The sequence below is a fragment of the Panthera uncia genome, chromosome B4 (genome assembly GCF_023721935.1).
Source record: "Panthera uncia isolate 11264 chromosome B4, Puncia_PCG_1.0, whole genome shotgun sequence".
Taxonomy (NCBI): domain Eukaryota; kingdom Metazoa; phylum Chordata; class Mammalia; order Carnivora; family Felidae; genus Panthera; species Panthera uncia.
In genome coordinates, this window is record NC_064809.1 from 118,121,545 (window position 1) to 118,134,854 (window position 13,310).

The following is a 13,310-nucleotide window of genomic DNA, read 5'->3' on the forward strand; positions in this document are numbered from 1 at the left end:
GTCTTTGAGGTGACTACAGGACAGTCGGGTAGAGATGTCTGGAATCAGCAGACAGTCTCCAGAATGAAGCATCATTGTCTTCATGTACCCCAGGGCACTTCATATACCTGGAAATGGCACTTACATCTTCTTTCTGTCTGCTGTTGGCTGAACTCGAGTGTGTGTACATGTGTGTGTGAGTATGTGTGTGGTGTGTGTTTTGTGAGAAGGAACATCTTCATAACTTCTTCATCCTTTTTTATTGTACTGGATTCACTTATTTAGAATGAAAGGAACAGAAAGTACTTTTGTTCTGCTTTATTTCTGTGCAAATGTCTCATGGCTTTTATAAAGAGGCTTGAGAGCTTGGTGAACTTCTGAAAGGGAAAATTTTTGCCTTATGCTTTACAAGAGATGAAGATCTGCTTTTTGTTTCTGATATTCTCTACAGCGTTCTGGTCATTTCTGGTGATATATATTAGAGTGTTGTCATTGTATTTTTCTGTGAGAGGCCATAACTTACATAACCAAAGAGGGGATCACTGACAGTATACAAGAGAGTTTTAGTATTTAGAAATGGCAGGGGCAACTACCCATGAAGCAACTGATAGTAAACATCCCCCATCCCAGGGGCATCATTGGAACGTGCTGGAACTTCTCAGTATTCAACGTGCACCAGGACACATGTTGGAAGGCTCACAGAACACTGGGGTAATATTAGCGTAGTCCTGTAGTGATGAAGCACCCAGGTAATATTGTAAGCAATGTGCCAGAATGTACATACTAAAAAATTAGGTCCGTGGAAATATGAATAGATTCTTATTTGATAAATTTGTGAACTGAGCTGACTGACATGAAAACAATATTTTTTTTCCTGCTGTTTGCATTTGCAGGTTTTGGCATGGAGGCAACCTTACTCCTGGTGGTTGGCTTTTCCCATACCAAAGGGGTAGCCATCTCCTTTCTGGTGCTTGCTGTAGGATTTAGTGGCTTTGCTATTTCAGGTGAGGTGTCCTTTGGTTTTCCAAATCTTTTCTACAGATTCAGCAAGTCTTGGGAGGAAGGAAGGAAAAAAATATTGTATTACTTTCCTTTAGTAGCCAGGCCATTCCCAAGGAGCAGGCTACTGGCTAGAGAATTTCATCATGTGGGAATGACTTTGTAAGATCATTGAGGACTAGGCTTAGGAGCCTAGGCAAGCTGGAATTGCCCCTACCTCCCTGCTTTGAAGAAGACATAAAGTGCAGGCAACGCCCCTGAGCTGTGGGCAGAGGCACAAGCATGTGTCCTGGGTTAAGTGCCACTCGATACTTCAGGACCAGGTCACTCTTCCTCACAGAGGCTCTTGATTTTCTATCCTCCCTCTAACTAGAGATGGCTAATATTAGCTCAAAAGTCACATGATGTAGTCATTTGACGTAGTCCCATAAAGTCAGAAGTTTTTTTAGAGTGGAAAGCGTCTTTAGAAGCTTTTGTCTTCTCCATGGCTTTCATTTTCTAAAGAAGGAAATGCAGAGGGGAAGTGACTTTCCCAACAGGCGAGAGTACATAGTAAGAATAATAATGATGACAGTGAGAGCTAACTTTGACCAAGCACAACTCTGTGCCTGGGACTGTTCAAAGCCCTCTGTGTAATTCTCACACTACCCTAGGTGGCATCAGTCTCTTTGTTTTACAGGAGCAGAGACCAACTGTGTGACAGGTCAGGGTGCTATCATGCCCTGTCTTACAGGTGTCAGAAGCTCCCTATGCAAAACTGGGTGAAAAAGTAAAATTTAGTTGTTTTTTACCCTTAAAACATACGGTAACACTGACAGTGATCACTTACAGAACAGTTTACAAATATCATGTGTATCTCACAGCACTGTGAAGGAAGTGGATAATACCACTATTTTACTGATGAGGTACCTAAAACTCAGAAAAAGTAGGTATTTTTCTACTGGCATACAATTGGTGGCAAAGGAACAAGTAAGGTGCATTTCTGGCTGTCTCCATGTTCGTGCTCTTTTTACCATTCCAGGCTGCCTGAAAGATCAGAGGACGAATGTCCCAAGACAGGGAAATATGGAACCTCTAGTTTTCTAAACTACCCTAAAATAAAGATGTGATCTTTTCAAATTAATAGAGCTGTTAAACAGTAAAATTAGGGGTGAAACCCTCTATTTTAAAAGTAGCTTGCAACCAAGAACTTGGGTTTGGTGGTACATAGACCTGATTTAAAAAATAATTTTTTTTAACGTTTATTTATTTTTGAGACAGAGAGGCAGACTGTGAGTGGGGGAGGGGTAGAAAGAAGGAGAAACACAGAATCTGAAGCAGGCTCCAGGCTCTGAGCTGTCAGCACAGATCCCAATGTGGGACTCAAACCTACAACCACAAGATCATGACCTGAGCAGAAGTCAGACACTTAACTGACTGAGCCATCCAGGTGCCCTTGCATAGACCTGATTTTGAGGTTTCTCTTTACTACTTGCTACTTATAAAAGGAAAAGTTGGCTAATTCATTTAAATTCTCAAGCCCTGGTTTCCTCACTCAGAAATTGGAGAGGTATAATGACAACCTCACAGGGTTGTTGGGAGATTGCAATGAACTTCAGATAATTCATGCATTTGCTCATACTTCCTATGAGCCAGGTGCTGTTTTCAGCACAAGGGATATTGCAGTGGAAAAAATCAGATGGTGTCCTCATAAAGTTTACATTCTAGTGGAAATAAAGTGTTTGAAACCCCTAGCAGTGCCAGATGCACAACAAAATTAATAAGTATTCAGTATTGTGAATCGTGTTGTTCAGTTATTATACACTTTAGCCAAGGGCTTCTCAAACTTTCATGCCCACACAAATCACCCTAGCATCTTACAGAATGCAGATTCTGATTCAGCAGGTTCAGGTTGGGGCCTGAGATTTAGCATTTCTAACAAGCTCCTCAGTGATGCTGCTGCTGCTGATCTTTGGTCGATACTTTGAGCAGCAAAGATAGGGCAATCATGACTTATTTCCAGTAGATGTTGAGGAACAACTTCCCCTGATAGCTCTATGATGCGAAAGGGATTCATATCCTGTCCTCAGCAGTAATGAAATATTTCACATTGTTCCTGGATTGCCAATTATGCCATGATCAGAAGGAGAGAAACCCAAAATACTAAAAAACAGTTCTGCCATTCTTTTTTTAGCACTTACTCAATCCTAGCAACTTTTTGACATATCTCCTTTAATCCTCCTGACAAGTCTATGAGAAGGATTTTGCTATATCCATTTTACCAGAGCGAAGACACTGGGGCTTAGAAAGGTGACTTAACTTGCCCACATAAATTGAGTAGCTAGGATGGGGGTGGGGTGGGGGGAAGGTTTATCTGACCCAACAGTGACACTGTGGGAAGGACTATGGCCCTGGGTGGATGGTGATTCCTCAGGACCTACTATCTGCCAACTTTATAAGGAGTTTGGGATGCCAGGAAGAGAGGTACCATTAGGGAATTGATTATCAACAAGAGAGCTGAGACAGGTGAGATTAGGAAGGGTGATACTTTAAAAAATGTCCTATGTAGAGAAGACAGACTCTCTCAGCTTGTGTGTATTTTTTTTAATCCACTACAAAATAATCTATCAATAGCTCAGTTTCTCAATGAATTTTTTCTTCTAAACACCAGGATTGTGCAACTAGAAATCTAAGTGGCTTTTCTCACATTATCTTTAGCTGAGCACAGATGCCTAGGCTTTGTATCAGAATATAATACTCAACGATCATATTAATTGCTTCTTATCTCTGGGTTCTTTTCTAATAAAGTGTTTATCGCTTGCAAATCAACAGTAAGATTAATTAATCTTGCAGCTGTTTTATATGCTGATGGTCTGCCACTTGGATCTGAAAGGAAGGTATATTTATTGCAGAAAAGTTTTTCTCAAAATTCTCCCTGAATGGAGGTAGGGAAAAACAACTAATGTGCCAGATCAGGAAAAAAAAAAATTTTTTTTAAATCCTATTTTCAGGTTCTTTGCACAGAATAGAGAATTAAAAAGCAAGGCAAAGGAAAACAAAAACATGAATAAACAAAACCTACAATCCCCTGCTGTAATTTCAATGGCTCAAATGGGTAACTAAATAATTATTTATCAAGTGTGTACTATGTACCAAGCACTTTGCCAGTTCAGGGAAGATGGTGGTAAATGATACAGATGGGTAACCACCCATAAGAAACATACATGTTGGTTTTTACTTGTATGTACCATGTATTTAACATATGTTATTTAACTGAATTCTTACAACAATTTTATAAGAATGATTATTCCTGGTTATCGATGAAGAAGCAGAGGTTCAGAAAGTTTAAATCCTTTGTCCAGGTTTGCATCTCAATTGAGCTGCCGGAGGCAGGTCTGTTCAACTCTAGAATGCACGCCTGGGCGCTACTGATAGAGTTGGTTCCCAGGGCTGGTGGCCTCCTCTCTCAGAACTGAGCCCCTTCCCCTGTCTTCACTCCTCCCCCTTCATTCCACTCATTCTTCTCTATTGATAAACAGGTAAATAGTGAGGTGTTGGAAACTTATTATTTTACCCCTCCTAGCAGCATTATCTTTTGATACAAGACCTCAAAAGAGGGAGACACTTAGCCCAGTGGCAGCAGTGGGTGGAGTCCCAGGTGTAGTGGTCACTGGTTAGCAGAGCTTAGCTGCTTGCCAAGGGCTTTTGCATACGCATTTCCTGAGGCTCATCTCACCACATCTTTGTGCATTAGTCATTTTATCCCCATATTAGAGAGGAGAAAACAAAGGCCTAAAAATTACTTAAGTGGTAGAAGTAATACTCGGATCCAGATTTACAGACTCCAGGTCAAGTATTATGTGAAAGTCTCTTGTAAATTACAGAGGATTCCGCCAATGTTTGTGCAACTGTTTGTTATCAAAAAAGTACCTTTTCCACTGTGCCATGCAACATCTAAGACAGGCTTACCTTGGGTGGCCTTTTGGGAGTGAGTTGAGGACTGGGAAGGAGGGTATTATGAGGTCCCATCTGGTTCTAATCAAACTGTAAACAGTGTGATTGTTTCCTCTAAGTGTGATCCGTTCAATTTTTCAGTATTGCCCCAAACACGGTTACTTTGGAGTTCCAAACTTACAAGCACAGGTGTCCTAATTCTCCCCACAGAGAACCCATGGGAGCCATTGCTAATCAGTCACAGCACATCTTTCTGTGTTGTGCAGACACAGCCTGACAATCCTCAACCCAGCCCTCTCGGTAGAGCTATCCATTGGCCATATCACAGAGGAAACCAAATAGATTGATGAGAGTTGGGAAAAGCTGTGTAGTTCCCAAAATGTTCTTGACTCTGATTTTGAGGTTTTGGCTTCACTGTAGGTTTTAACGTCAACCACCTGGACATTGCCCCGCGCTATGCCAGCATTCTCATGGGGATCTCAAATGGAGTGGGAACTCTCTCTGGAATGGTCTGTCCCCTCATTGTCGGTGCAATGACCAAGCACAAGGTAATGTTCTCTTTTGGGGCTGTGGGTTGCAGTATCAGAGGACTGAAGTACTATACAGATTTGAGACCTCAAGGCCCTGCCCCAGACTGTAAATGTGTATGTCCTTGACCTTGGCTGAGTCATTTGAAGTTCTTTTTTTCTTCCTTCTTATTTTTTTAAAAAAATTATTTATTGATGGCAATAGGGCTGATTGATGTTTGTTTCCACATTTTCTCAACAGAGAAGTAAAACGGGCGTGTGTTGGGGGGCGTGGGGGAGGGAAGCGATCATCATAAGGACTATTTAGAGACACAAAGAAGAAACTGAGGCAATAACTCAGGATAAATAATTTACCCCAGATTGCTTTATAATTCTAAGCAATTAAACTTTATAGCCTGTTTCCATCTATTACTTAGCATGTTCCAGCGTAAAGATATTAGTGCTGTTAGACTTCCTTATTATGAAGCAAATGAACAATACATTAATGGCCCTACATAAGAACTACAAGGGTGTGGCACTCAGTCATTACTGAGCCTTTGTGTGTTCAGACGAGGGTGGGTATAGAGGAGGAACCCAGATCTATCCAGAGTTCAGTCACGGGCCAAATGGTTTCTTAATCTCTGTCGTTGAAAAGGTTTTAGGATGCTGCCTTCCACAAATAAGTATTTTTTGATTCTATGGAGTTTTTACTCAACTATTTTCTTAGTTGGATTGTCTATTACTAATATGATTTCAGAAAATCTTTCAGCTTCTTGGAGGAGAAAGTGTAGGTTAACTTTTCTTATTTTTTGATAGAAAATGAAGGTGGATTTGGGGATTTTAGAGGCAGAAGATCTAGGTTCTTCCTCACTGTTCATGAGATCATGGGATGGATAACATGACTAATAAATCTCAGATATTAACTTCACCTAACTATGTATTTTTTAAAGTTTATTTTACTTATTTTGAGAGAGAGAGAGAGAGAGAGAGAGAGAGCGCATGCAGGCGGGGGAGCACGGGGGAGGGACAGAGAGAGAGGGAAAGAAGGAGATTCCTAGGCAGGTTCTACACTGTCAGTGCAAAGCCTATTGTGGGGCTTGAACTCACAAACTGTGAGATCATGACCTGAGCCAAAAGCAAGAGTCAGATGCTTAACAGACTGAGCCACAGAGGTGCCCCAACTTCTTCTAACTTTACACACAAATTCCCATTATTTTTTGATTTACTGTATTTACACAGAAAATATGATTATAAGTAAGTTATTGACAGCTAAGAGTCAGCATTTTCATGGTTCAAATATTGTTATGTATTCAACAGCAAGCAAGAAGGAGATGTCTGATATTTAAAATGGTGGTTTCTAAAGCAAGTTTAATTTAAACTACCGTGTGAAGGGAAACCACATTGTATATTTAAAAGACCTGTGAAATGGTGCTGCATGGATTTTTGCATATTGTTTATATTAAAAAGTATTTTTATAAATTAAAAAAAGCACATGTACTGTAGTCTGTAATTTCTATATTCATTGTAGTGTTAACTCTCATTAAAAAAATTTTTTTTTAAGTAAACTCTACACCACACATGGGACTCAAATTCATGGCCCCAAGATCAAAAGTCACTTGCTTGGCCAACTGAGCCAGCCAGACGTTCCCTTAACATTCATTTTCTAAACACTCAAATTCTGTTTGGCTCCTGGGCATGCTTCTGACTTACGTCTTTCCTAGATGCACAGCATTGTCTTTGGGGTGGGCAGGAGTTTTTGTCCCAGTGAAAGCCTCTAGAACCTACTGTTAATCTCTATTTTTGGTTAAGGGGTGCCTAGGTGTCTCAGTTGGTTAAGTGCCTGACTCTTGATTTCGGCTCAGGTCATGATCTTATAGTTTGTGAGATCAAGTCCAGCATCGGGTTGTGTGCTGACAGTGCACCAGCCCGCTTGGGATTCTCTCTCCCTCTCTCTCTGCCCCTCCCCTGATATCATTCTCTCTCAAAATAAATTTAAAAAAAATTCTATTTTTGGTTAAAACACATTAATTGGTACTGTATTTCCTTGTTTAGACTCGTGAGGAATGGCAGAATGTGTTCCTCATAGCTGCCCTGGTGCACTACAGTGGCGTGATCTTCTATGGGGTCTTTGCTTCTGGGGAGAAACAGGAATGGGCTGACCCTGAGAATCTCTCTGAGGAGAAGTGTGGAATCATTGACCAAGATGAGTTAGCTGAGGAGACAGAACTCAACCATGAGAGTTTTGCAAGTCCCAAAAAGAAAATGTCTTATGGTGCCACCACCCAGAATTGCGAAGTCCAGAAGGAGAAATGGAGAGGACAGAGAGGAGTGACCCTCGATGAGGAAGAGCTGACATCCTACCAGAATGAAGAGGGAAACTTCTCAGACACAGCCTAGTGTCTGAAGGGCACTTCCATCTTCTCCTCACCTTAGAACCAGAAAGTATCCATACGTATTACCTTCCCCATAGCCTGGCTTGCCGGAGAGTCAATATGGGGACACTGGAGATAGGAGGGGGAGGAAAGGAAACCTGACCAGCAATAGAGAAGAGAAAAGAAAAATATCTTGCAATGACACTTATGGGTATGGAGCTTGCTCTCAGTTGACAAAATGGGTATAAAAATATAATATTTTTGGATTGTCAGTAGACTCTTCTCAAAGAAGAGTTCTCAAAGTTCAGTTCTCAAAGCTCTGAACTTATTCAGAAAGGAATGACTAGAAGAATAAGGGAGACAATACCATGCTATGCAAAGAAAAATCGAAGGAATTGAGCATATTTGGCCTGGAGCAGAGAAAACAAGAGCTGTCATCACATTTCTGAGGGCAGCCACGCAGAAGAGGGTTTCCTATTCCTAATAAAGGCGATTGCTCATGGGGACCCTGCATCGTGCCAGGAGCTTTATAAACATTCTCATTTCATTTCTACACCTCTATGACATACATTTATTATCTTCATTTTACAACTAAGAAAGCTAAAGCAACACAATATTGATTTGTCCGAGGGCCAGGGCTGAGATTCACAGGGTCCAAAATAGGTGGCAGTCTTGGGGAAGAAGTTTTCACCTCAGTATAGAGAAGGCACATTTTTTTTAATAATGAAAACTGAAAATGGAGAGGGTGGTCTTGTGGATAATTCCCTATTTTGGCAGGCATGGAGAATGGGAAACATCTGCCATATCAACATCTGGTTTGATATGGCAGAAAGCATTGTCATTGTAGCAGGGGCTGGATTCAAAGATCCTGGGTTCAGAGAGAGGTTAGAACATAAAAAAGAAAAGAAAAGAACACAAAAAGAAAATAAAAAGGAAAGAAAGAAAAGGAACAATGAAAAGGGAAAAAGCTGAATAAGATGGCTAAATTTCTAAGAATCTGGTGTCCGGAATGGCTGAGAAGAAGTAAAGAAGGGTTTGGCTGAATTTCAACCCTTCAAAATATCAAGAATTTAGTTAAGTAAATAATGTCCCAAATTACTTATACATCTTTAAGATATTTAGTAATTTAAGAAATTGGTTCACGTGTTTTATTAGGTAAAATTCTCTTGAAAGAGTCTTCTGTTTTAAAAAATGTATGTCTTTAGACATTTCTGCTGGTCATATTTGGAAGTTTGATCAAACTACGCACAACTATGATTGAAGTATTCCTAATGAGTGTATTTGGAATGTTACTGAGGAAAACCATAATAATATGGCAGTAATTATATAGGGAAATGAAATGAGAGCATGACAGAAAACACCTGTGACAACTAGACCAACAGTGCTGAAAAATTCATCTTTGATCACATAAGGCAATAGCATGGATACTCTCTGGATAAATCTCAAAATTTAATGACATTAAAAAAATTTAAATTGGCACATAAAGGATTGTTTGAAAATAAAATTATTTTCCTGTTTATTGGTTTGAAATTTTCATTTCTACTTTTGGAAGAAAAATATAATATTAAAGAAAAAATTAGCTTTACTTGTAGCTTATTATTATAAAGTGTTTTTTGTAATTTCTTCTATATACATTTCTGGTCCCTTATTGTACCAGCAGGGTTGTAGTGTATTTTTAAAAAAGAATAATTTTGAGAGTAAAAAGGAATTGCCTGACTCTCTAGTAAATAATATCCAATATATCATCGTATATAATTTATGTTATTATATACTTTTAAATGTATTTCATGGGTGAATGCATGTAAGTCCCATAGAACAGTTCCTGGCATGTAGAAAGTGCTCAATAAACATTAGCTATCATCTTGCAACCTTTTTTGGGACTCTTCTGTTGAAGAAAAAGCATGCTATATAATTTTCTTTTTTTTTAAATTTTTTTTTTTTCAACGTTTTTTATTTATTTTTGGGACAGAGAGAGACAGAGCATGAACAGGGGAGGGGCAGAGAGAGAGGGAGACACAGAATCGGAAACAGGCTCCAGGCTCCGAGCCATCAGCCCAGAGCCTGACGCGGGGCTCGAACTCACGGACCGCGAGATCGTGACCTGGCTGAAGTCGGACGCTCAACCGACTGCGCCACCCAGGCGCCCCAGCATGCTATATAATTTTCATCCATAAGCCAGAATTTATTGTGAAACTCGTGCTGTTTTCTAAGTAAAAAAAAAATGAGAAATTTATGGTAGCCAGTGTTTTATTTTTTCTTCTGTTAATAAAGTCAAACAACTATTTAAAAAACTCATGACAATCCCTAAGGTAGTATTACAGATTGCAATACAAAGTTGTGTTTGCTCCATCATTTAAAGTCAATGTCATACGCAGAAAGTCCACATTTTGATAAGTCAAAGCATGTAGGGTTCCTGTAACTTGCTCTTCTAATATTCAGAAAAAACCCTATGAAGCTCTGGATCATGGTGTTAAAAATGAAAACACATTATTTTGTTGTGATGGGTTTTCCAAGGGTTGCATTGTACAGGTAATTACATTTGAACACCAGGCAGATACAGTTTTCAAGTCGTACAATTTGCTGCAATATCCATCTGTAGATCAGCCCTTGAAAGCAAACCATAGCTTCTAGCAGAAGGGAAGGGAAAACCTGAGAGTGTCGGATTGTTGACACAAGAAAGGTTTGACTGGCCCTTTTTAGAGAATGCAAGTCTTGGAGACTCCTAAATATGACCCCCCAAAAAAAATTATTCAAGAAATTACGACACATTTCCTATCCCTGTATAGATGCTAAATTCAGCAGATGAAAATTGGAACCTACTGTTTCTCTTTTACACTGCCTCCTGCTGACCCCAACAGACTTGTTCCTTCTGTGTTTCTTAGCTCATCACATCAAGCTTTTGCTGGAGCTAGAAATCTTGGAGTCACCTTGGACTTTTAAAAAAGTAAATCTCTCTCTCTCTCTTCCCTGCCAAATCCATTTAATTTTGCTTTCAGTCTGTGGCTCAATGTTTTACATCCATTATGGGAAGATTTTAGCTGCTTTCTCTTCTGGTATTGCTTTTGCTTCATCTCTGTGCAATTTCTAAGAGTCCAGTTAAATAGATGCTGGACGGTGTATGGGACAGTCTCTTCTAAATCTCTTCTACATTTTCGATATTTTCCAGGCTTTTTCCTTTTTCTGTGTCATCACGGATATCTTCTTCTGATTTATTTTTAAGTTCTTTATTTCTCTCTTCAGCAAGGTCTAATCTGGTAAAAAAAAACAATCCATTGTGTTGTTAATTTTAGTTATTGTATTCTTACTTTTAGAACTTCTAATGATTCTTTTAAAATTCTGCTGTCTTTTAAAAAATATTTCCAGTTCTCTGCTGAAATTTTCAATCTTGTATTTTATTTTCTAGAAAGCAGTAAGATAATTATTTTAAAGTCTGATCAGTGCCAATATCTGGAGACCATGTGATTCCATTTTCTGTTGGTTTTGCTAATTCTTGTTCACATTACCTTATGTTGGTCTGTATCCAAAATTGTATTTGAAAAGTTGTTTGTAGAAATGATTTTAGATTTAAAATAATGCCTTTTGGTTTTCTCTCTCCCTCTCCAGAAAGGATTTTTGTTTGCTTCTTCCAAGAGCCCAAAGACTTTCCAGTTGCAAAGTCTGAGATCTTCTGGGCCACCCAGATGATTTGAAGCTGGGCTACAGGCAGCATGAATGCTCAGTAGTTTCAATTCAACTTTACTCCTAGAGTACAAAACTTCGTGGTCCCAACCCATACTACCGTGCTCTACTAGCATCCAACTTTTGTTTCTATACCCAGCCATCAAACTGCTCAGCTATCAAACACTGGCTTTGTTATAATTAACAAATGCCGCAGGAGAAAAGTGGCCTCAAATGTCAGGATTATTTCCCTGGATTTTTATCTTTGTCCAGATGGCCAGATGGTAACCAGGTAATTTTTCACTTCTATGATGAGTCTCCAATGCTGTTGAGCAGATATTTTAAAAAATAAATAAATTTTATTCAGCTTTTCTAGTGTGAAGGTTCATCTGAATTACATAGCCTACCATTAATGGACGCTGAAGTCTCTTTTAATTTTATCTTCACAAGTTCTCTTGAACTGATTCATTTCCCTAGGGATAGTGTGGTAATAAGTCTCAAATCTCAGTGGCTTAACAGCAAATGTTGTTTCTCTCTTATGTATACTAATTGACTAGACTGGAAACTTGTTTCAGACAGTCACTCAGGTATCTAGGATTTATTTTTTCTCCACTCACCATCTTGTAGTTCACCATTTGGAACATATAACCTCTGATATCACCATGCAAAAGGGGCCCCACTTGGAAATGACACTGTCATCTCTGCTTCTAGTCCATTGACCTACACTAGCCATATAGTCCCAACCTAACTTCAGAGGTGGCTGCGGAATGAAGGGGAGCATGTGGATTACTGAGTGAACACTAATTACATCTGCCACTTAGTTCTAGCCTAGGTTCAGGGTCTTTTTTCTTTCTTTCTTTCTTTTTTTTTTTTTTTATAAAATGTTTATTTATTTTTGAGAGAGTACAAGCCGGGGACAGGGCAGAGAGAGAGGGACAGAAAATATGAAGCAGGCTCTGTGCTGACAGGCTGTCAGCAGAGCCCAATGTGGGGCTTAAACTCACTAACTGTGAGATCATGACCTGAGCTGAAGTCGGACACTCAACCGACTGAGCCACCTAGGTGCCCCCATCTTTTTTTAATGTTTATTTCTTTTGAGAGAGAGAGAGAGAGAGAGAGAGAGAGAGCATATGCACAGGCACAAGCTGGGGAGAGGCAGAGAGAGAGGGAGGGGCAGAGAGAGGGAGAGAAAGTATCCCAAGCAGGCTCCATGCTGTCAGCACAGAGCCCAACTCAGGGCTCCAACTCATGAACCATGAGATCATAACTTGAGCATAAGTCAAGAGTTGGTCACTTAACCAACTGAGCCACCCAGGTGACCCAGGTTCAGGGTCTTTTGAACTCTTACTTGGCATGTTGAATTAGTCTCCTAACCCCAAGTTCCATAAATGATATGAGTCTGCTATGTGGCATTCTGGAAGTTCCTAACTAGGTTATAGGAAGGAAATCCTGAATAGGAGGGAGTTTTGAGCCCCCTCCAGGAGAGACCATAAAGATATCAATTCATTAGAGTAGAATAGATTCTGGCCTGATTCAAACTTGAGTTAATAACCATATGGACCAATTTGAAGGACTAGAGAAACTGAACTTTTCTTTAGATATCATGTGTTACTATGCCCCAGACCTTATGCTAAGGCCTTTCCATACATGATCTCATTTAATTTTCGTGGCAACCTCATGAGGAAGGTTCAACTATCTATTCCCAAGCATTTATTAAGAAGTAAATGGTGTTTCTGGGCAGAACTTAAAAGCAAGGCTCTAATGGCCATATTTTAATCTTACTTCTTAGTTTTTATTCTGTTCTCCACTGCTTCTCCTGGCTGTGGTAATTCCAGACAATGGTGATTCTGAAAGTCAGGAGAGT

The 13,310-nt window shown here is 39.6% G+C and overlaps 1 protein-coding gene across 1 annotated transcript in view; it reads left to right on the forward strand.

Moving 5' to 3' along the window:
- SLC17A8 (solute carrier family 17 member 8) overlaps positions 1-9,700 on the forward strand; it is a 48,786-nt gene extending 39,086 nt beyond the window's left edge. The window contains exons 10-12 of the mRNA XM_049626155.1: positions 873-983; positions 5,332-5,459; positions 7,470-9,700. Coding sequence (XP_049482112.1) covers positions 873-983; positions 5,332-5,459; positions 7,470-7,814 — 584 coding nt within the window. The 3' untranslated portion in view covers positions 7,815-9,700. The remainder of the gene's footprint in view (positions 1-872; positions 984-5,331; positions 5,460-7,469) is intronic.
- Positions 9,701-13,310: the final 3,610 nt, after the last annotated feature.